The sequence below is a fragment of the Hyperoodon ampullatus genome (assembly GCF_949752795.1).
Source record: "Hyperoodon ampullatus genome assembly, chromosome: 19".
Classification (NCBI taxonomy): domain Eukaryota; kingdom Metazoa; phylum Chordata; class Mammalia; order Artiodactyla; family Ziphiidae; genus Hyperoodon; species Hyperoodon ampullatus.
The window spans coordinates 41445990-41469207 of record NC_136932.1 but is presented as its reverse complement, the minus strand read 5'-3'; the positions used below and the strand labels follow the sequence as shown (position 1 = coordinate 41469207).

Below are 23218 nucleotides of genomic sequence, written 5' to 3'. Positions count from 1 at the left end.
AACTCACGTTCTTAAGCACTAAATGATAAGTGGCACGGCACTGCCATTGATCAATCAATTTCTAAGCCATGCAGGCAGGTTCATTCCCTCCAAAATTTCATTACAGAATATATATGGCTTGCGCCTCTAAGTTTTAAACAGAACTGTGGAAGAATTTTGTTAGTGTAAAAGAATATTAATCAGAGAGTTTAGTTAGCCACCTCTTCATTTTCTATACCCACTCAAGGTCAGGCAATACTACAAAATACATATAATCTTAAGATTCTCCAAATTCTTCACATCATTGCCAGAGGTAGGAAACAAAATAAAGCATACTTCTTGAGCACACTAGCCATTAGTGATGAAAAAGAGAATAAGAGATACAGGAAAGGTACACGTTCGCCATTCCCTCATACAAATTTATAAGATTTATGATTACATGGTACCACCCATGTCTCCTAAAGTTTCTGCAAAAACCTACTGCCATCCTACCTGACATTTTTCTTGCCGTGGATATGGACAGCTAGCCACAATACTTGATAATCATTAGTCTGAAAATAGCAGGCATGTCACACCAGTTTCAGAATGTTTTTCATAGAAAGAAAGCCTCAAGAGGGGGCTTCCCTGGTGGCACAGCAGTTAGGAATCTGCCTGCCAATGCAGGGGACACGGGTTCAAGCCCTGGTCCAAGAAGATCCCACATGCCGCAGAGCAATTAAGCCCGTGCACCACAACTATTGAGCCTGTGCTCTAGAGCCCGCGAGCCACAACTACTGAGCCCATGTGCCACAACTACTGAAGCCGGCACGCCAAGAGCCCGTGCTCCAAAACAAGAGAAGCCACCACAATGAGAAGCCTGCGCACCGCAAGGAAGAGTAGTCCCCGCTCGCTGCAACTAGAGAAAGCCCGCATGCAGCAACGAAGACCCAATGCAGCCAAAAATAAATAATTTTATTTTTTTTTAATTCCTTATTTTCTAAGCCAGCTAAAATCCAATTTCTGTTGCTTGTAGCCAAAAGCCTACTAACTATTACAGTTACTAACTCTTCAGTTCCCACTTTAGATATCTCTTCCTCTGGGGAAAATTCCCTGACACACTCATAACCTGCCATGCTACCAACGAGTTCTCACAACACCTAATGCCTCCCTCCATCATGGTTGTCCTCAAAGTGTATTAAATAACTATGCAATGAGCTGTCTTGCCGACTAAACTGTAACCTCTTTGGGAGCAGTGACTATTAGCTAATTCAAGATCATGTTCCTAGCATCTAGCATAAGAGTGCTGAAAAAACATTTGTAAACTAAATGAATGAGTAATGTAAATGCCAGTATACTGCTTTATTTTTGCAACCATTCTAAGTAGGAAGTCACTAAAAGGGACGGTCTAAACTCAATAAATCGTAAACCTCTTTTTTGAGAGCTTTAAGAACAATTTTGTAACTATCAGCACATGAATTTTAGAAAAGGTCATTAATAAAAAGCAATCATACCAAAGTAATTTTGGATGATTATTATAAGGTCTGTCAATTGCATTAAGGCTTCATTACTCACAGGATGTTCAAAGTACGTGTGGCACTGAGGTTAAACTGCAGCCCAGGTGCAGCCAGTGCTCTCATCAGGAAGGGACAGTGCAGAAGTGGCAGCCGGTTGTCTCGTCAGCAACTCCAGAGGAGCTGCCACAAATGCTTCTGCTGTCCACACCTCAGATCAACAGCCAGCACTTTTTAAATGTATACGAAAGACCAGAAATAGATTTTTATTGGCAGCAAGAATGGCCTGTTAATTAGTGCAATGAGTATTAAAGTGTCTCTCGTTGGTGAAGCTGAAGGGACACAACATATATATGGACCAGCTGATAATATTTAGAGATGCTTGCCACCATCACACGAAAAAAGTGTAAGAATTTTGCAAGGTCCTTAGAGATCGAGGTCAAACCTGGATGCCTAGGTAATCTTCTACACAGACATTAGTTTAGAAGAATTTCTCTTGTTATCACATATCAACTTTAAGATTAACAAGATTCTGTCACTGAATGTTGCTGTATCTCCCTTCAGTAAACCTTCACACAATATGTTTTGATTTAAAAACCTAGAAGACCAGAACCTCATCAGGTTCATAGGCCAGGCTGTATGTATGATTTTTGTGTGCAAAATTTGGTAAGAAATTTGCTTTCAAATAAATAATATTAAGGTTGTGAAGGAATATCTCTAGGGTGGCTTTCATTGGCTACTGTTAATTACCAAACTAACATTGTAGAATGACTAAATTGAGTTATTTTAGTTTGCAACAATTACCAATGCAGGGACTTCCCTGGTGGCACAGTGGATAAGACTCCGAGCTCCCAATGCAGGGGGCCCGGGTTCAATCCTGGTCAGGGAACTGGATCCCTGGATCCCACATGCATGCCACAACTAAGAGTTCACGTCACAACTAAGGGGACTGCGAGCCACAACTAAGACCTGGTGCAACCAAATAAACAAATAAATATTTTAAAATAAATAAATAAAAATAATACCATTAAAAAAAAACAATGCAAACATACCACTGGGAAATCAGCAAAAATTTTGATTGGGAATAGTTGTGACAAAACATAAATCATTTTTTTCAGACCTCAGAAAACCCCCAAATCAATACTACAGCTCAACTCTGTATGTCATATACCAGTTTGCTCTGGTATAGAACTAGCTCTGAATTTTCTCTTACATCAGGTGTTGGCGAAGGGGAGACAAAAGAGTTACTATCTCAGAACATCTAAAATAAAACTATTTCACCATCAAAAAAATATTTGATGTATCCAAATCCTTGCTGCTTAGTACCATCAAGGACCACAGTTGAATGACCAAGTATACTCCCCAAGAAGGTCCCTGCTGTCCTTCAGTTGTATGTCTTTGAGAAAGTTGCTGCATTGTTTTTCAATACCTCAACTCTATAAACAGTGTGAGACTTATACTAGTCACTAACATCAGATAGTCATGATCCATCTTACAGAACATTAAATATTAGTAAGTTTAAGTTGGTCTTCAAACACAGAGAACAGAAAATCAGACTGTGGTCTTTGAATCTAAAAATGTATTACATAACATATTTAAGAAATTCCATCTTTTTCTATTGCTCTTTGATTACACCACATTCTGTTGTGTATCTTTACATCAGTTAATAGTGATTAATTAGAAGTGATTAACTTTATCACTTTTATAAACTGGGAAACTTCAGTTTATCAAAATAGTTTATACTTCAATTACTAAAAGAGCTCCACTTGGATGTTAGTTCCATTATACTTACTAAAGTGTATCTGGAGGACCGATAATAAGGACTTCCCATCGGTAGAGATCATTGTCATCTATTAAACCTGCTGAAAAGCCTTCCACTGGGTTTTTGTTGAGTTCTGTGGAAAAAGAAAATGTTTATCAAAAATTTTAAGTAAATAATCTTCACCCAACATTCATTACAGAACTTGAATATACATGTTATAAATTCTAACCTGTTAAATGGACACACCTGGATCCATTAGCAAAAATGCTACCTGATATCCAAAACATTTCCATTTCTACAACACAAAGAAGCAATGGGTAAAGCAAACTATCCAGAAGATCAACTTCCACTGTGCCCTTATACTTCTACCCTGGTTTCCAGCTAGGTTCTTACCATTCTAGTAGCTCTCTAGTGGTATATAGGTATAGCCATACAGAGAGCTTATTAAAATGAAGGTGTCAGGACTTCCCTGGTGGTCCAGTGGTTAAGACTCCACTCTCCCAATGCAGGGGGCCTGGGTTTGATCCCTGGTCAGGGAACTAGATCCCGCACGCCACAACTAAGACCCAGAACAGCCAAATAAATAAATAAACATTTTTTTAAAATAAAAAATAAATAAAATAAAATAAAATGCAGGTGTCAGGCCCACCCCCTAGAGATTCTGGTTCAGAGGGAAATAAAACCAATATTTCTGGTAATTCTTATGCTGTGGTCTTTAGGATACATATTCAGAAACACCAACAGAGTGCCTGATACCTTTCCATTGGAATTTCCTGCTTAACCAACCTTCATTTGTACTAATAACTACATGTCTACATGAGTAAGTCCTCCGTATTCTTGGGGATATACAACTACAGTTGGCGTCCATGTGTGGCCCATCAGACTCTGAGCACAGAGAGAGCAGAGGCTCCATCCATCCTGCCTATGTGTGTTGACCCCCTTGCCGACCAGAGTTTCCAGCACCCAGCAGTAGCTGAAGAATAATAGCTGGATAGCCAGGAGATGGAAGCAACCTAAGTGTCCATCATCGGATGAATGGATAAAGAAGATGTGGCACATATATACAATGGAATATTACTCAGCCATAAAAAGAAACGAAATTGAGTTATCTGTAGTGAGGTGGATGGACCTAGAGTCTGTCATACAGAGTGAAGTAAGTCAGAAAGAGAAAGACAAATACCGTATGCTAACACAAATATATGGAATCTAAAAAAAAAAATGTCATGAAGAACCTAGGGGTAAGACGGGAATAAAGACACAGACCTACTACAGAATGGACTTGAGGATATGGGGAGGGGGAAGGGTAAGCTGTGACAAAGTGAGAGAGTGGCATGGATATATATACACTACCAAACGTAAAACAGATGGCTCCTGGGAAGCAGCCGCATAGCACAGGGAGATCAGCTCGGTGCTTTGTGACCACCTAGGGGGTGGGATAGGGAGGGTGGGAGGGAGGGAGACGCAAGAGGGAAGAGATATGGGAACATATGTATATGTATAACTGGTTCACTTTGTTATAAAGCAGAAACTAACACACCACTGTAAAGCAATTATACTCCAATAAAGATGTAAAAAAAGAAATATGCACGGAAAAAAAAAAGACTAATAGCTGGAGCCTACAGGAACGGCAGTAGCAACATGAGAGTTTCCTCTTCCAGAGAGAGTGCTCTAGCACGGATGGCGAATGACGGGGGCTGGGGACGAGAACAGAGGCAAAGAACTAGTGAGGTGGCGGGGACACAGGCCATGAGGGCACCTTAGAGGAGACAGGTGAGGAGTTCCTAGAGACACAGAGCTTAATAAAGTAATGACCAATCCATGGTGAGTGTCATGTCAGGAATTTTTAAACAGCTTTAATGAGATATAACTGACATTTGGTAAGTTGCGCATATTTAAATTACATAATTTTTTAACATATTGATATATGTATACAGCTGTGAAGCCATCACCACAGTCACGATTGTGTGTGTGTGTGTGTATAAACATATGAATCACCAACAAACGGCACTGGTTGGCTCAAATTGAGAAGTGGGACAAAGGGCACAGGAGAGCAATTGAGAGAGGGCTTGCTGGGAGGCTGAACAGGTTTGTAATTCTCATATAATTCCTGCCATCATCCTCAAGGAGCTCAGTCTCATGATAAGTAAGTATAATACAACTCAGAGTGCTATAAAGGCTGAGCAAAGTGTGTTAGTAACTGAGAAGAAAATACTAATTTTTTGAGGAATCAGAGGTGGTTATTTCAACAGATTTAACACTCCAACATGCCAGTGAAACACAGAGAGAGCCAAAAGTGAAAGTTTATTTATATTTAAACATGAATGGCTTCTTTTCTCAAAATTTGAGGGGAGATTTTTTTTTAATTTATAAGTCTAGTATTTTTGCCTAACTGGCAAAACAGATTTTTATAAATAGTTTTAAATCAGTACTGTGTTTTGAAACACAAGAAATGCATTTTTACTTTTAAACAGCTATTCTAAGACATTTTTTAAATACTGAAAATGCAAAGAAATTGTATTTCAATCTTGTTATTTTGTTTATCAATGCAAACATTTACTGAGTGCCAATATGCTGCAGACATACTGGGAAAGATCTGAAAGTCCCACTTTTACTGTCAACTGAGGGACAGAGTGGAGCATAGACAATTACAATCTGGGCAGGTAAATTCTACACTGAGTTATCTCATTTCTAACCTTTCTCTAGACAAACACTGGTATATTACTTAGACCATTTTCTCCAACACTATATGCAAGAGTCTTATGAAGATTCTATAATTTATCTAGAAATCACCTAATTGTTGCATTTTACATCAGAAGTCCAGTGGAATTTTATAAATGTAGGTGGGTAATTCTTAAATTAGCATACATGGTCAAAATTACCCTTGAAAACTTCCTTACACTTTCCATAAAGTAAATTATTCCTTCTCACTTTTGTCAATACACCATAAGTTCTTTAAAAATCTTTTGCATGTTCTTTCCATGCTTTTCTTCTACAGGAGTGATTGTGTCCATTCCTTGTTTCATTAAGTAATGCAAAAGTAATGCTGCAAGATGTCCATCTATCTCAGTTTTGTCATGGCTTTTGCCCCTAGCATGGATCCTCATAGCCTAGATTCATGGGTATTTAACAGGCTTAATCTACCTATTAGTGGCACATCGTTACCGTACCTTCATGATTCCTTCAAGGTCCAATTCCTCCATGGGGCCTTCCCTAAATAACTTACCAAATAATCTTCTTTTGACTTCTGCTAAATTCCTATTAATCATACTTTTAGTCTGTACTGCATCACCCGGCACTTAACTATCAGCTCCTGATTCCCACAGAAGTAAACAGGCAATTAAATGCTCCAACATTAGTACATGAATTTGGAGGGGCACAAAGAAGCGCACATTATAATCATGAAGAGACAGAAAGGCGTCTAAAAAGAGAAGAGACATCTGAAATAAGACAAAGGATTTTGGTGGAGAAGGTGCAAGGCTTACACAGAGGAACATATACAAAAACTTGAAATATGGAGATCAGGATATGGGGGGCGGGGGGCGCCATACAGCTGAAGCTAGATAGCATGTCGGAAGGACCGCAAAGAGCCTTTAGAAGCCATGTTAGTTTAGACTTTATCCAGAGAGAAATGATGAGCCTTTGAAGAGTTTGTTTTTGTTTTGTTTTGTTTTTAAAACAATGAGGTGACCTCATGAGATTTACATTTTCAAAAACCAATCTCTCAGTATATGAAAGATATGTGAAAAAAAGTATGTGAAAGAGTAAGGCCATGTGATGACAAATTCCACATAGGAATTTGTACCCATATGTTTATACTGCAGCACTATCCATAACAGGCAAAAAGTGGAAACAACCCAAATGTCCATCAATGAATGAATAAATTATGATATAGACATACAATAGAATATTATTCAGCCATTAAAAAAGAAATTTAAGTGCTGATACATGCTACAACTTAGATGAACCTCAAAAACATCAGGCTAAGTGAAAGAAACCAGACACATAAGGTAACATATTGTATGACTCCTTTTATATCCACAAATCCAGAGACAGAAAGCAAAATGGGGGTGAGGGTGGGGGGGTGGGATGGGATGGAGACAGAGTATGATAAATGAGTATGGGAGTTTTTGGTGGGGTGATGAAAACGTTTCAAAACTGAAAAGAGATGGTGGTTGCACAACATTGTGAATACACTTAATACCACTGAACTGTACACTTGAACATGGCTAGTTTTTTTTAAAAAAAAGGTTAGTTTTATGTTATCTGAATTTCAACTCAATTTTTTAAAATGATAAATAGGTTTCTACATAGGGCAACTGGGTAGGAGTCTGTTTTTTTCTCTGAAATTGGAATTATAATAAAGATGTGCTGATTTTAGGGGTGAGGGAAAGAAATAATGATAGGTTTGGTTTTAAGTACCTATGGGGCATAAAAACATTGTTTTGGGATGTTTTTTTTAATATCTTTACTGGAGTATAATTGCTTTACAATGTTGTGTTAGTTTCTGCTAGTACAACAAAGTGAATCAGCTATATGTATACATATATCCCCATCCCTCCCTCTTGAGCCTCCCTCCCACCCTCCCTATCCCACCCCTCTAAGGTCGTCACAAAGCACCTAGCTGATCTCCCTGTGCTATGCGGCAGCTTCTCACTAGCTATCTATTTTACATTTGGTAGTGTATATATGTCCATACCACTCTCTCACTTCGTCCCAGCTTCCCTCTCCCCCTCTGTGTCCTCAAGTCTGTTCTCTACATCTGCACCTTTATTCCTGCCCTGCCACTAGGTTCATTAGTACCGTTAAATACATTGTTTTAAAAAGAAATTTGAGCTAAAGATAGAGACTTGGGGTTATCAGAATATTGCTGATAATTGAAGCCATAAGAGTGGTTGATGGCATCACCCAAGGAAGAGACTGAAGTGTGAACTGTACAGAATCTAACTGAAGGAATTCTAGAGAATACCAATATTGGGGGGATTAAAAAAAAGAAGTGGCTACAAAAGTGACAGAAGTAGGAAGAAAACCAGGAAAAAGCTAGATCAAAGAAGCCAAAGGAGATGCATTCCAAGGAGAAAGTTACCAACAACGACAATTACAGGCTGCTCAAGAAAGAGGGGGTCTAAATTCAGTCTACTGGGTTCAGTTAAAAGAAGGGCAAGGCTGCCCTAGGCCTAAGTATTTAGTTTCAGTGCAATGGTAAGGCACAGACAGGCCATGCAGGCAACACTGAATTGACAAAAAGAAGGTGAAGCAGAAAAATACAGGTGGAAACTTTTTCTAGAAGTTTGTGATGGAGAAGTACAGTAGCCATAAGTAGATGAAATTCGAGCAGGTTTTTTTTTTAATGGGAAAGGCCAACAAAAGATGTTTAAACATCCTATCACATTTAAATGTTAACAGAGATACCTCATACTATATTTGAATCCAAATATAAACAAACAATAAAATTTAGCTGGAAAAAAACGCAGATTTATTTTTTAACATACTCTTGGGTGGAGGTGGCCTTCCTAAGCAGAACACAAAACTCAACAGGCAGATTATACTACACAGCATATTTTAAATCCACTATAGCAATAAAGTTTAAATACAAATGAGAGACTGGGAGAGAATATTTGCAGCACAATAGGTAAAAGTCTAATATCCCTAATACAAATAGAGTTACTGTAAATCAAAAGAAAGAGTAAACATGCAAAGGGTACAAACATAATGGGGGGAAATGGAAATTGCTAACAAACACAAAAATCTAGGCTACTTAAGATAAATATTTAAACCAAGAAGTCCTATGCTTGGGTTTCTTCTTAGATTCCTAAGGTATTACAGAGAAGTTTTGAATGTGACAAAGATAAAGATACATTTTTTTCTGAATGCTACCTGGACACAAGTAGAGTTGGAAAGAGCTAGAAAGAGCTCTCTTTCCCTCATATCACGAATGCTAAAACAAAATTTTAAAGTTCTAAAGCACACAAAACTTATCAATAATATTAGAAATCAGAACGATATCATCTTTTCTTCTTTTTCTTTCAGAGTGGTGAATGGGAGTGGTATATGGGATGAAGAATGAAAGAGACTTCTGGGATGCTAGTAATGGCACGCTGTACATAATATTTATGCATTTTTCTTTGTGTATATAATACTTCAATTTTTAAAACTCAGTAAATCCCGAAGTGCCAGTGATTGTTAAATGAAAGTTATGTATGCATGCTGTGAATCTGGAAATCACTGTGGGCCAAAATGGTCTACAAACCATGAATTAAAAAAGAAACCAAGGGCAAGGTAACGTCCTTGAGAATAATGATTTAGATAGGTATAAGTAATGGAAAATAATGCATGAGCAGGCTTGCTATGATAGAGTCATTATTTAAGAATAAGACTAAAAGAGAATGGGGAGCACATATGAAAAGTAAAAACTCCACAGTCCTGAATCTGAATCAGAAGTATTGACGTGAATTCACGATATAGCTTTAAAAATGCTGAGCTCTGTCCACTAAAAAGGTGGAGAAAAATGACCAACTCTGTAGCAATGAGCATCCCTAGTGCCCAGAATATGGTCTCCAACTATGAGTTATACTTAAAGGGAGCAGGGCTCTTCAGAAAGATGGCTGATTCCAGGTCTGGGGTAGGAAATGTTCTCGGATCATCTCATACCAGATAAAAAGGAAGCTATCAAATAATACTATGGTCTTGTTAAAAGTACTCAGCCAACTTGAAGAGATTCCCACTGGCTCAATATGGGACAATTTGAGTATCAACAGTTAATAACCACAAAGGATTGAAACATATGTTTCAACCCATGAGTTGAAAAACAGTGACTTAAAAAACAACAAACTAATTGGTCCCATTACAGGATGCTAATAAACCATTTTGTTATTTTGAAAACAAATTTTTTTTAAAAAGGCGAAGAATCAAGATTTATTCTTCCTTTTCTATACAAATGGTATTGTCAGGAAATCAAACAGTAACTACTATTTGATCAAATGAGTTATCTCTCTATAGAAATGGTGCAGTTAAAAAATGAAAAATTAGGGCTTCCCTGGTGGCGCAGTGGTTGAGAGTCCGCCTGCTGGTGCAGGGGACGCGGGTTCATGCCTCAGTCCGGGAGGATTCCACATGCCGCGGCGCGGCTGGGCCCGTGGGCCATGGCCGCTGAGCCTGCGCGTCCGGAGCCTGTGCTCCGCAACGGGAGGGGCCGCAGCGGTGAGGGGCCCGCGTGCCGCAGAAAAAAAGAAAAAAGAAAAAGAAAAATTATGGGAGGGAGGCTCAAGAGGGAGGGGATATGGGGATATGGGGATATATGTAAACACATAGTTGATTCACTTTGTTATACAGCAGAAACTAACACAACATTGTAAAGCAATTATACTTCAATAAAGATGTTAAAAAAAAGAAAAATTATTGAAACACTGCCATTTTTTCATTTTAACCTAGGCATTTTAGAAAGGACAACCAGACATTAACGTCTCCTGATAAATAAACCACCACTTACGAAGTGATCTCACCTGATCTCACCAGAACCCCTAGACACAATTCCCAATTTAAAGAAAATACAGAGAAATATGTTTAAGAACATTCCCAAGACACAATTAGCAAAATCTATACTCTGGAAAATTCTAAAAAGCAAGGCCTAGAATCCCCAATAAATATACTGCAACAGGAAACAACAGAGCGGACTGAATTCAAACTTTTAAATAATGTATGACACGTGCACAAATTTAGAGGCTGACTAGATCTAACAATATTAAATTATTGTTAATTTTTTCAAGTGTGGTAATGATAATGTGTTGGGTTTTTACTCCCTTTTTTTTTTTTTTTAGAGATACATGAATCTTTAGAGTTACTGAAATATTTACAGACAAATGATGATGATGTTTGCGGATGTGCTTCAAAATCACAAGGGACGGGGCAGAGACAGATCAATCAAGGGTGGTTGTGACCTAATAACTGCTGAGGCTAGGTGAGCACATGGAGGTTCGCTGTGCAGTCAGTCTACTTTGGTATTATTATATGTTTAAATTTTTTTCTCCATGAAAGTTTTTTTAAATGCAAAAAAAACAGTTTTAATGTAGTCTAAAATAATGGTTTACAATATTTTGTTGATCATGTGAAAACAAACCTTTACTAAGCCTTAGCAAAAATACAAGGTGTCTCAAAATAACAACATTCAACGACCCAAGTATGTCATTTTACACTTGGCTATTAAGAAAATAAGCTACTTTAACTGTAAATACCCTTTGCCAAGACCAAGAGTTGACTAAGTCTAACAGCTACAAAGCTAAATACAAACTGTTATTTATAGTCTAGAAATGATGTTCCTTTATGTCTCAATGGTTGTAGTCTCCTGCTCTGGGGAATGTGCATTCCTGTCAAGTTTATTTATGTAACACACAGCTGGCTGTAAGGTGCATTTCTGTAAAGTGACTATTTTTATGCTGGCTTCATTTTGAACTGCTGAAATCTCAGATAGAACCTTTTATCCAGACACTATCTAATTACTCTTCCTAAGTATTGAGATGGTTTGTCAAAATAATTCTGACCTTATTATCAGAGGAATAAATTGCCATATTACTTTAAAACACACATCGCCAGAAACCAAGTCGCCAAAATTAACTGGGAAAATATTCCTGTCTTGCAAACGTCCATTAACTAATCAATATCGAAAAAAGTAATGTATCAGCAAACAACCAAAGGTTTGTTCATATTTCCTCTAAAGGTCTATTAAATGTATCAATTAAATCACCGTTACAGATTTCTGGTAAACTTTAAAAGTTTGCTTAAAATCAGAATTTTTTTCTTTACACTATGTCATAAGCCAGGGCTAGCTGATTTCCTAATCCAAAACATTTTCAACCTAGATGAATTTCTTTCACTGTGCTTCAAAAACATAAGGAAAATGGAACAGACAAGCAGAAGGGGTCAGAGATAGTATCTTGCAAAGATTTTGCCAATATGCTTCTGAAAGGATTTGCTTGGCAGAATTCCAGACCACATTCCTAAAATAGCACTTAAGGAAGTTCTGCTGCCTGTAATGTTTCACCTTGCTTACATCCTCTTCAAACACTTATTACCTAAGGGCTCTTCAACAGTAAGTCCTGAGTATGTTGTTGCTTGTGCTTAAACACAGCAGCAGCAGCAGCAGCTCATATCTCTGAAAAGATCTGCTGTGGCAGGAATTCCCCACAGTACATAAAATGGTACACCCTGACACTATAGTCTACGGTTTTATATAAACTTCTCACTTATTTTTTAGAAATAATTTGATAAAGACACGATGCGTTGGGGGGGGCCGCAGACACAACAGTTGTGAATTTCATCTCACAAGAGAAAATATGGACCATAGTTTGGCACAGAGTATGGTATTATGTCAGTCAAACCTGGGTTTGAATGCCAACCTCTCTCACTACCCTTAGCACCTTAAACAAGTCATTTCTCTTTTTTTGAGTGTCACTTTCCTCATCTGTAAAGCACAGTAAAAATACCCATGGCAGTGTTGCAGGACAGATGAGCAATTCTGTAATATGCAAAACACTGTCCATCTTAGAGTACAATGAATGTCAATTGTCCATTTTCCTCCTTTGAAATTGCTCATTAGACTACAGGCTATAAAATGAATAGAGGGACTTCCCTGGTGGCGCAGTGGTTGGGAATCCGCCTGCCAATGCAGGGGACAAGGGTTTGAGCCCTGGTCGGGGAGGATTTCTAGAACCTGTGTATCACAGCTAGAGAAGAGAAAACCCACGCACCACAACAAAGAGCCCGTGCGCCGCAAAGATCCTGCATGCCGCAACTAAGACCCAACGCATCCAAAAAAATAAATGAAATAAACAAATAATAAATCTTTAAAAATAATTTTTTAGGGGCTTCCCTGGTGGCGCAGTGGTTGGGAATCTGCCTGCTAATGCAGGGGACACGGGTTCGAGCCCTGGTCTGGGAGGATCCCACATGCCATGGAGCAACTAGGCCCATGAGCCACAACTACTGAGCCTGCACGTCTGGAGCCCGTGCTCCGCAAAAAGAGAGGCCGCGATAATGAGAGGCCCACGCACCGCGATGAAGAGTGGCCCCCGCTTGCCACAACTAGAGAAAGTCCTCGCACAGAAATGAAGACCCAACACAGCCAAAAATAAATAAATAAATACAATACAATAAAATAAAAAGATAGTAGTTGCACTCATACCTGTACCTTAATCATTAAAAATAAATTAATTAATTAATTTAAAAATAATAATAATAATAATTTTTTTAAAAGCTGCTGCCTATAAGGATCCCGGTGTCAGAAGCCAGAACTGAGAGTTCCCAGAAACAAAGATGAGGCACACCTGCTGCTCCACCCCCACCCACCATAGTCCCTGGGAGGGCAGCAGCATCTCCCCCCCCAAAAAAGAAATACACCTTAAATGAAAAGATAAACAATAACATGTTGAACAGAGTAAAGATAATAGATTAAGCAGATATATTTACAGTTAAGTTGATACTCTTGAAGAGATTATAATATTAAAATGTCATAAATAAATATATGAAACTCTCCTGTAATAAATAACTAAATATGCAGGCTGAAAACATACTCTACAACCCACAAAAAAACTGGTACAAAATAAACACCACCAAAACATCTGTCAAATGATAGGTACTGAGCTTTAAAGCAAAAAAGTATCATGAGCATCTGGACAGAAAAAAATCAAGTCAAATGTAGGCGGGCAGGTAGAATCTGGCTGGCCTCAGATTCTTCCACAACAGGGAATTCAGGAATACTGAATGAATAATCACAGAATTCTGAGGAAAAGTGTGATACAAAAAATGTGAAACATAAAGAAGGGGTAGAAACAGGATGGCATTAAGCTCTCACAAGTATTGTGAACTTAAGGACTTAAGTTAAATCACTTCTTGAAATAACTGCTGGGAAATTAAAATAAAGAATGCTGTAATAGAAAAACCAAGGTGAAAAGACCAATGTACTTACTGACCGTTTAAATACATGACTAAAACTAAACAACCATGAATGGTTATAAGCTTTTAAAAACATATTATAAATCCTGATAATGTTAAAATAGGTCTAACCAAAAAATAAATAACATAACATAAAATGAAATAAAAATAGATAGGTAGGTAGTCAGGAGAAAGGAAGAAAGGGAAGAAAGAATATATGCATGTGTTTATTCCCTTATCCTGGTTTATCAGTAAGTCGATGGGTTGTACTAAAAGAGACTCAAAACTATTTAGAGGTTTTTGTAATTTTCTTCTCTCGGCTTCAGGACTATTTTAGGAATTCATTCCTTCTTGTAGTAACAAACATCTGTTTTTAGTAACAAACATCAATCATGTCTGTAATAGTATCCTAGTTTCTTTTTTTCAGTCAAATGCAACCAATTTAATTAAAAATTTATAAACGGCATGCATATTATAACTCCCTATTTCTACATTCATTATATATGCACTAAAAATATCTGGAATGATGTTCATCAAACGTAGGTGATAGTTATTACTAAGTGCTTGGTTTCTTTTTAACTTTTTCTTTAAATTATGAAAAAAGCTATTTATTCTAAAATAACACAGGAAAATAAATTGTAAGCAGTCACTCTACCTCCTCATCCTTCAAAAATAACCATTATTAATAATCAGTTCTATATTCTTTCAGATTTTAAGTATATTACCACATAGTACAGAAAGTAAGATCATATCATTTTATACCTTAGTCACTTAAGTATGGTATGAACATTACTTTCTCCCCCTCTTCATTCGTTTATAATACTGCCATAAAATTTTTTGTACTGTCCTGTACATCTGTGGAAGCATACCTAGAATGTATAAAGTTGAATTGTGAGTCAAAGGAACATGTATATCATCTACCAAAAGTTCAATTCAATTTATAGTCCCAGAAACACTGTAGGTATCTATTTCTCTACAGCCTTGGGTGTTATCCTTTTCCCGCTGACAACTGATAATTTATACTTCCTACATGCATTACCTATTTGTATTTTTTGCCCTTTTTTTTTTTTTTTTTTTTTTTTTTTTTTTTTTTTTTTTTTTGCGTTACATGGGCTTCTCACTGTTGTGGCCTCTCCCGTTGCGGAGCACAGGCTCCGGACGCGCAGGCTCAACGGCCATGGCTCACGGGCCCAGCCGCTCCGCGGCACGTGGGATCTTCCCAGACCGGGGCACGAACCCGTGTCCCCTGCATCGGCAGGCGGACTCTTAACCACTGCGCCACCAGGGAAGCCCTTTTGCCCTTTTTTACATTAAGTGATTCAGCCTTTTCTTATTGATTTGGGTGAGCTTTTTTTTTTTTTTTTTTTTTTTTTTTTTTTTTTTTTTTTGCGGTACGCGGGCCTCTCACTGCTGTGGCCTCTCCCGTTGCGGAGCACAGGCTCCGGACGCGCAGGTTCAGTGGCCATGGCTCGCGGGCCTAGCTGCTCCGCAGCATGTGGGATCTTCCCGGACCGGGACACGAACCCATGTCCCCCGCATCGGCAGGCGGACTCTCAACCACTGCGCCACCACGAAGCCCTGGGTGAGCTTTATAAGCTGTATGGCTCTTTATAACTGCCATTTTTGTTTTAAAATGTTCTTGATTTGTGTTAATTTTTTGCTAAACAGAGAAGTTCAAGGAGTATAAGTTTTTTTAAAAAGTCAATCTTTTGGGCTTCCCTGGTGGCGCAGTGGTTGAGGGTCCGCCTGCTGATGCAGGGGACACGGGTTCGTGCCCCAGTCCGGGAAGATCCCACATGCCGTGGAGCGGCTAGGCCCGTGAGCCATGGCTGCTGAGCCTGCGCGTCCGGAGCCTGGGCTCCACAACGGGAGAGGCCACAACAGTGAGAGGCCTGCGTACCGAAAAAGTAAAAAAAAAAAAAAAAAAAAAAAGTCAATCTTTTTTCACAGCTCTTTGGTTTGTCGTGCATAGAAAAAACCTCTCTCCCTCAAGCCCAGACTAAAACATTCTTGATTACTCTCTTTTATTTTAATGATCTTATTTTTTGTTTTATCTTAACCATTGGCTAATTGTTGACCATGGGCAGGTCCCTCCATCTGTAAAGTGAGGATAACTGTCTACTTCATAAGGTCTGTTTGAGGAACACATTCATGCACCTAGAGTGTCTAACCCAGCAGCTGGCACATTGTAAGCAATCAGTAACTATCACGATCCTTTCATAATTTATGTAAACATAAAGACATAAATCTAGCTCCCCTCCACCTATCGCCAGTATGATAAGCCAGTTGTTCCAAGGCATTTTATTAAATAATCCACCTTTTCCCCAAGAGTTGAAAGCCAGCCATTGGTAGATCCTGGACTTGAAGGTCACTGAACTCTAAATTCACTACTTCTTTCCACTATGGCGCTGAATTCTGGCTTTGGTTTCATATTTGCCTATAACAGCATCTCCTTTTAAAATGTTTGACTTACCTTAAAGTCTAGCAAGAAAAGAAAATAACTCAAACTGATAATCCCATTCTCTCACTTGTTGTACACATATATAAATTTCTAAATTGGATACAGAGCACCTAGAAAGAAAGCATCCCAAATAATTAAAAAACTCCCTAGGGACTTCCCTGGTGGCACAGAGGTTAAGAACCCTCCTGCCAATGCAGGGGACACAGGTTCGAGCCCTGGTCCGGGAAGATCCCACATGCTGCGGAGCAACTAAGCCCGTGCACAACTACTGAGCCTGTGCTCTAGAGCCCGCGAGCCACAACTACTGAACCCACGTGACACAACTACTGAGCCCACGTACCACAACTACTGAAGCCCATGCGCCTAGAGCCCGTGCTCCACAACAAGAGAAGCCACCGCAATGAGAAGCCCGTGCACCACAACGAAGAGTAGCCCCAGCTCACCGCAAATAGAGAAAGCCCATGCACAGCAACAAAGACCCAACGCAGCCAAACAACACAGCCTTGTTTTTACGATTGGGAAATGCTTGTTTTAGGTAAAGAGAAAAGAAAGACGAGGTTACTGACGGTGAGTCTTTTTTTAATAAAAGTTGATTTTGCCTGTACACACACACACAAGTATTTCAAAGTCTCCAGTAGCTTTACAGTGTATCTATAGCTATGATAGAAACTTAAAACAAAAATTACATATAACCCAGATAAAACGACTGATAGACAGTCAAAAATATTAGACTATTTCCAACTGAAGGGAAGGACAGATCCCTAAAACAGTACATGAGAAAACTGGACTTAAACCCAGAAAATGAAAAATAAAGACGCACTGAGGCTAGAGGTAGATGGTCACTGACCATCTAGATGGAAAGTTTAAGTAGTTCTTAAGGCAATCGAAGGAAGGAGCTGGCTTCAGAAAATGTTTCCTATGCTAACTAGTAGTTTGGCTTAACTGCATTCCACTGGCTCTAAAAGAATGAAAGAAAACAATTTCATAAAGAAATGAGATGCAGTAATATATGCCATCAGATGAAGGTTAGGGTAACACACTGATTGAACCATGTGAGGTCCCCTTCCAATCTCATTTCCTTGATAAACTCTAAACACAAAGTTACAAGACTCTGTGATATTTAGGGCCAAATGCACCTGATACTTACAACACCCAAACTCTCATCATTTACTTAAGACAGAAGCCAATGATTCATTATACAAATCTGACTTATATACTAGCAGGCAAAAGTCAAAATTCTCTTGCTGTGTCCTTAACTCTTTCATATTAAAAAAAAAAAGAAAAGAAAAGCTACGTGTTAGTGCATTATCAATCTGAATGACAGCTTAGTCAAATTTAGGGGGTTTTTTTGCAGTACGCGGGCCTCTCACTGTTGTGGCCTCTCCCGTTGAGGAGCACAGACTCCGGACGCGCAGGCTCCAGATGCGCAGGCTCAGCGGCCATGGCTCACGGGCCCAGCCGCTCCGCGGCATGTGGGATCTTCCCGGACCGGGGCACGAACCCGTGTCCCCTGCATCGGCAGGCGGACTCTCAACCACTGCACCACCAGGGAAGCCCCAAATTTAGTTTTTAATTATGAAAATTCATATCCATCCTGTGCTTACTTGCACTCCAAGCAGAAAGTCCTTTCACAGTCTTCCTCATAGATGAAGAACAGGTAAGCACATATTTTTTAATTGTTTATATAAATTTAAATATATCCCATGGGATTGACATATATATGCTACTATGTATAAAATAGATTAACTAATGAGAACCTACTGTATAGCACAGGGAACTCTACTCAATGCTCTGTGGTGACCTAAATGGGAAGGAAATCTAAAAAAGAGGGGATATTATGTATATGTGTAACTGATTCACTTTGCTGCTGTACAGCAGAAACTAACACAACGTTGTAAAGCAACTATACTCCAATAAAAATTAATTTAAAAAATAAAGTAAAATATATCCCAGAGTTTAAAATATTTCACTATGGATATGCGCTAAATTTTAATTAGTAAATTCCCTGTTTATAGTTGTTTTAAATTTACTACAGCTACAAATAGTATTTTGTATTCTAATCTGGTAGGCAAGAATATAACTTACTTTACTAATGGGGTGAGTTTTATTTTATTTTATTTTATTTATTTATTTATTTATTTTGCATTACGCGGGCCTCTCACTGTTGTGGCTTCTCCCGTTGCGGAGCACAGGCTGTGGACGCGCAGGCTCAGCGGCCATGGCTCACGGGTCCAGCCGCTCCGCGGCATGTGGGATCTTCCCGGACCAGGGCACGAACCCGTGTCCCCTGCATCGGCAGGCGGACTCTCAACCACTGCGCCACCCGGGAAGCCCGTGAGTTTTATTTTATATGCTAATTACAATGAAATGCCATGCTATTCTTGTCATTTATCTTTTTTTTTTTTAGATTTTCATCTTTTTCTTAATTCTTTTATTAAATAAAATTATCAATTTTAAATATTATATTTAGACATCTACCTTTGCTCTTGTTTCTAACTTTCAGTTGATTCTTCTGGATTTTTAAAGCAGATTCATCATTCGGCAACATATTTGGTATCTTTGTTTCCATTATTTGTGTTTTGCCTTTGTCTTGTTTTCCTACAAGGGCTAGAACAGTACCAAAAAATATGAACAACAGTAGTTATATACATCTTTTTATTATTCCTCACTTTTAAAATACATGTAATTACCGCTAATTTCCAGCAACTATTATTTATACATTAAAGCAGGTCCTAAGTTATTTTTTTGCTTTGGGGTTGTTTTTTGGGGTTTTTTTGTTTTTGTTTGTTTGTCTGTTTTGGGGCGGGGTGCTTTGGTTCGTCTTTATTTAAAAAAAATTTTTTTGGCTGCACCACCCATGGCATGTGGGATCTTACTTCCCAAACCAGGGATCAAACCCATGTCCCCTGCACTGGAAGTGGGGAGTCTTAACCACTGGACCGCCAGGGAAATCCTGGTTTATTTGTTTTGGGTTTTTATTTACTTATTTGGCTGCGCCGGGTCTTAGCTGCGGCACCTAGGATCTTCGTTGCCACATGCAGGATCTTCGTTGCAGCATCCAGGATCTTGAGGTGCGATGTGTGGGACCTAGTTCCCTGACCAGGGATCGTACCCAGGCCCCCTGCATTGGGAGTGTGGAATCTTAGCCACTGGACCACCAGGGAAGTCCCCAGTGCTTTGTTTTTTAAGGTAAAGAATGGAAGCCAGATTTTTTCAAATGCCTTCTCAACGTATGTGTATATTATTACTGATCACAATCATGGGACTGTTTCTTCCTTAATGTATTAATATATAGTACCAGTAGTAACAGGAAAACATTATCTTAGCAATCCTAAGTAGAATCCCATTAGTCATTTATCGATACTATTTTGCTGATTTCAACTTGCTTTTACTGAAGACACTGGTATCTATAACTGGGATTGGTCCAGAGGGTTTCTGTGCGCTCTGTCAGATGTTGATATTGGACTCAGACTCAAAATGAAACAGGAAGCTTTACAATTTTTACAATAGCATAATTAAAATAAAGTGGGAACCAGAATAAACAGATTATTGGAACATGCTAGACAAAAGCAGGCTCTTTGGGAATTTATAGAATTGTCCATTGGGGGAGAGGGGAATAAATCCAAAAGTTCTATCACATTTGTATATAATATACATTTTACCAAAATAACTTAGTTAAAATATTTTTTGGCTGGACTAAGCAAGACATGAATCACAAAAGTCGTAAGTCAGGTGACTTTCCTGGCGGTCCAGTGGTTAAGACTCTGAGCTTCCACTGCAGGGGGCACAGGTTCCATCCCTGGTCAGGGAACTTGCCTGCCACACAGTGCAGCCAAAAAAAAGGAAAAGGGGGTCCATAAATCAGAATGACAGCTTTGTCTACATAGAAATGTAACCACTTGAATGACAGGGGAAAATTACTAACATATGACCAAGCGTTCATCTTCTCTGAGTGCACATAAGTGGATTCATATTACAAAGACAAAAAAGGCAATGCACAAAGTAAAAACTGGAATGGGTAATATAAATGTAAGATGTTCTAACTCAAATGCATATTAAAACAATGTGATTTCTGGTTCTTCTATTTCCTCTAAGTAGGCCCAATACCCCTCATGCCATAGGGAGAAAAAAATAAATCTAAGCAGCAGGCCATTCCAGTTCCAATACAAGATTTCTTCCAGAGAGGAGAGTAACACACATGACTATGTGAAAACAGCAGTGATATATTGCTATTAATTCACTTTCTGGTATATCTCACCATCATGCCTTAAACTCCTCCTCAAACCTTTCCTTAAGTTGGTACTACTTGATATGTTTCTCTAATTCTAATCACAATTTATTTACTTTATTTGTATGTATAATCACATTAGCAAAAGGAGAGAACCCTGCTGCCTGGTGAGAAATGGAGTACATGCAATACACCTTTACTGAAAGGCATACTGGGCACAATAGTGATTTTCTCCACATTGAGTAAAAATGGCTTCTAGAAAATGGGATGCCCTGTAAAAAATACAGGTGAGCATAAGAGGCCTAGAAAAGGACATACAGTCAAACAAAAAAGTTGGAAGTGATAAAGCTTATTAAGGGAAGAAAACCATAACACAAGAGCTTGACTATGACCACATCCCCCCTCCACCACATAAAAGACAGTGTTTATTTCTATGCAAGAGAAAGAAAAATGGAGGTAACATTGACTTGGGCATAGCATGGTGCTTTTCTGAAAAGCCGAGAAATACTTTGTACCATAGATTTATAACCATAATCGGCATGTATGCCACTAAGCACTATGTGGATATAGCAGTAGGATTTTGTATCTTCAAAATTATGAAGAAGGTAAAAGTGGAGGAAGAAGAGAATTCGGTAGAAGAGTTATTACATTGCAAAGCAAGCCCTGAATTGTTTCAGAGGTTTAAGAACAGTGCAAGAATGCACAAATTTAAATATCATTGGTAAAACAGCTTCTGATAGCAAGGCTACAACAAATTTCCCCCAGTGAATTGCGGAAAGCTATTAATAAATATGGTAGTGCTGAAGAGCAAATTTGTAATCTCAATGAAAACAGATCTTTTCTGGGAAATGAAAGCCATCTTATACTTCCATTTCATAAAACAAGAAAAATTTGTCAGACGAACATTGCTTTTATAAAGAAAAACTGAAGGGGATGTTAACCTAAATTCTTTGTTGGTATACTCTGAAAATACAATACCTAAAATGTGGATTTTGTGTGTGTGTGTGTGGTACGCGGGCCTCTCACTGCCGTGGCCTCTCCCGTTGCAGAGCACAGGCTCCGGACGCGCAGGCTCAGCGGCCATGGCTCACGGGTCCAGCCGCTCCCTGGCATGAGGGATCGGGGCACGAATCCGTGTCCCCCGCACCGGCAGGCAGACTCTCAACCACTGTGCCACCAGGGAAGCCCTGTAATGTTTTTTTTCTATGTACTTTTTTAGTATTTTCTGAAAAAGTCTGGAGGGGGGCACTTTTTGTAAAGCATATTTTTTTGGGGGGGGGGGCGCAGGGAACGCAGCTCAGCTTGTGGGATCTTAGTTCCCTGATCAGTGGAAGCACGGAGTCCTAACCACTGGACCACCAGGGAATTCTCGCATACAATCTTTTTGTAATCAGAAAATAAAGCTATTTCCAAGGCAGGAGGAACATTGAGTTTATTTTCATCCTATACATTCTTTCGTTCTCAACTTCCCCATTTTCTGACTCAACTGTGCAGGTTCCAGACTTATCATATTCAACCATGCCCTACTCTTTTCATTTACTCCATCTATTCATCATCCCTGATGTTTCTTAAATGTCTCTAGTGACCATCTACTTTTAGCATTGCTACTGTCAACATCAAGTCTAGGTTTAATCTTAAAATATGATTAAAATTATCCCAACTGTTTTCCACCCATACTGAAGGTTATTTTTTTCTGTATTAACGGTAAGGATGTTGTATATTATATTATATTCCTTTCTTATGAGAAAAGGAATTCAGGAGAAATAATTTTCTGATCTCAGTAATACTTAGGCCTCTTCAGAGTGTGTGCTTTATTTTTATCTTATCTATACCATGAATTGTGTAACTGATCATATCTGCCTTTACACTTTGGCTGTGAGAAACTTAAGAGCCAGTTTACACCAGCGGTAAGTACAAAGAATTATTTCGCATGTATTTTTAGTAAAGCTAATTCTAATGAATACTTTATGCCTGTATCCATTGTTTTCCTTTCACTCTCACTTCTAACTGATGTCAACTTGTTGGAATTTATTCATTCATTCAAATATTTATTTAAGTATGTGCTAGGCGTTTGGGGATAAAACAATGAACAAAATAGTTCCTGTTCTCTTTGCTCTTGAGACAAAAGGGTCTCAAGGATCTTTCATGCTGATGGGGAAAGATAAACTATAGTACATCAAATGGTGATAAGCCACCGTAAACTACTTTTTGAACAAGATGGGAAAGACAACAGTCTGACAACTTATCAAACCAAAAAATATTTAAGCAATGTTTTACCTCATCATTTTCCCTACTCTTAACACTGTACAACAACATCAATGTACTTGGTGCCTCTAAACCATACACTTCAAAATGGTTAAAATGGTAAGTTTTAT

At 38.7% G+C, this 23218-nt stretch overlaps 1 protein-coding gene across 1 annotated transcript in view; it reads right to left on the bottom strand.

Moving 5' to 3' along the window:
* UBE2G1 (ubiquitin conjugating enzyme E2 G1) overlaps nucleotides 1-23218 on the bottom strand; it is a gene marked incomplete at its 5' end in the record, with an annotated part of 96323 nt that overhangs the window by 21966 nt on the left and 51139 nt on the right. The window contains one exon of the mRNA XM_079726189.1: nucleotides 3262-3364. Coding sequence (XP_079582315.1) covers nucleotides 3262-3364 — 103 coding nt within the window. The remainder of the gene's footprint in view (nucleotides 1-3261; nucleotides 3365-23218) is intronic.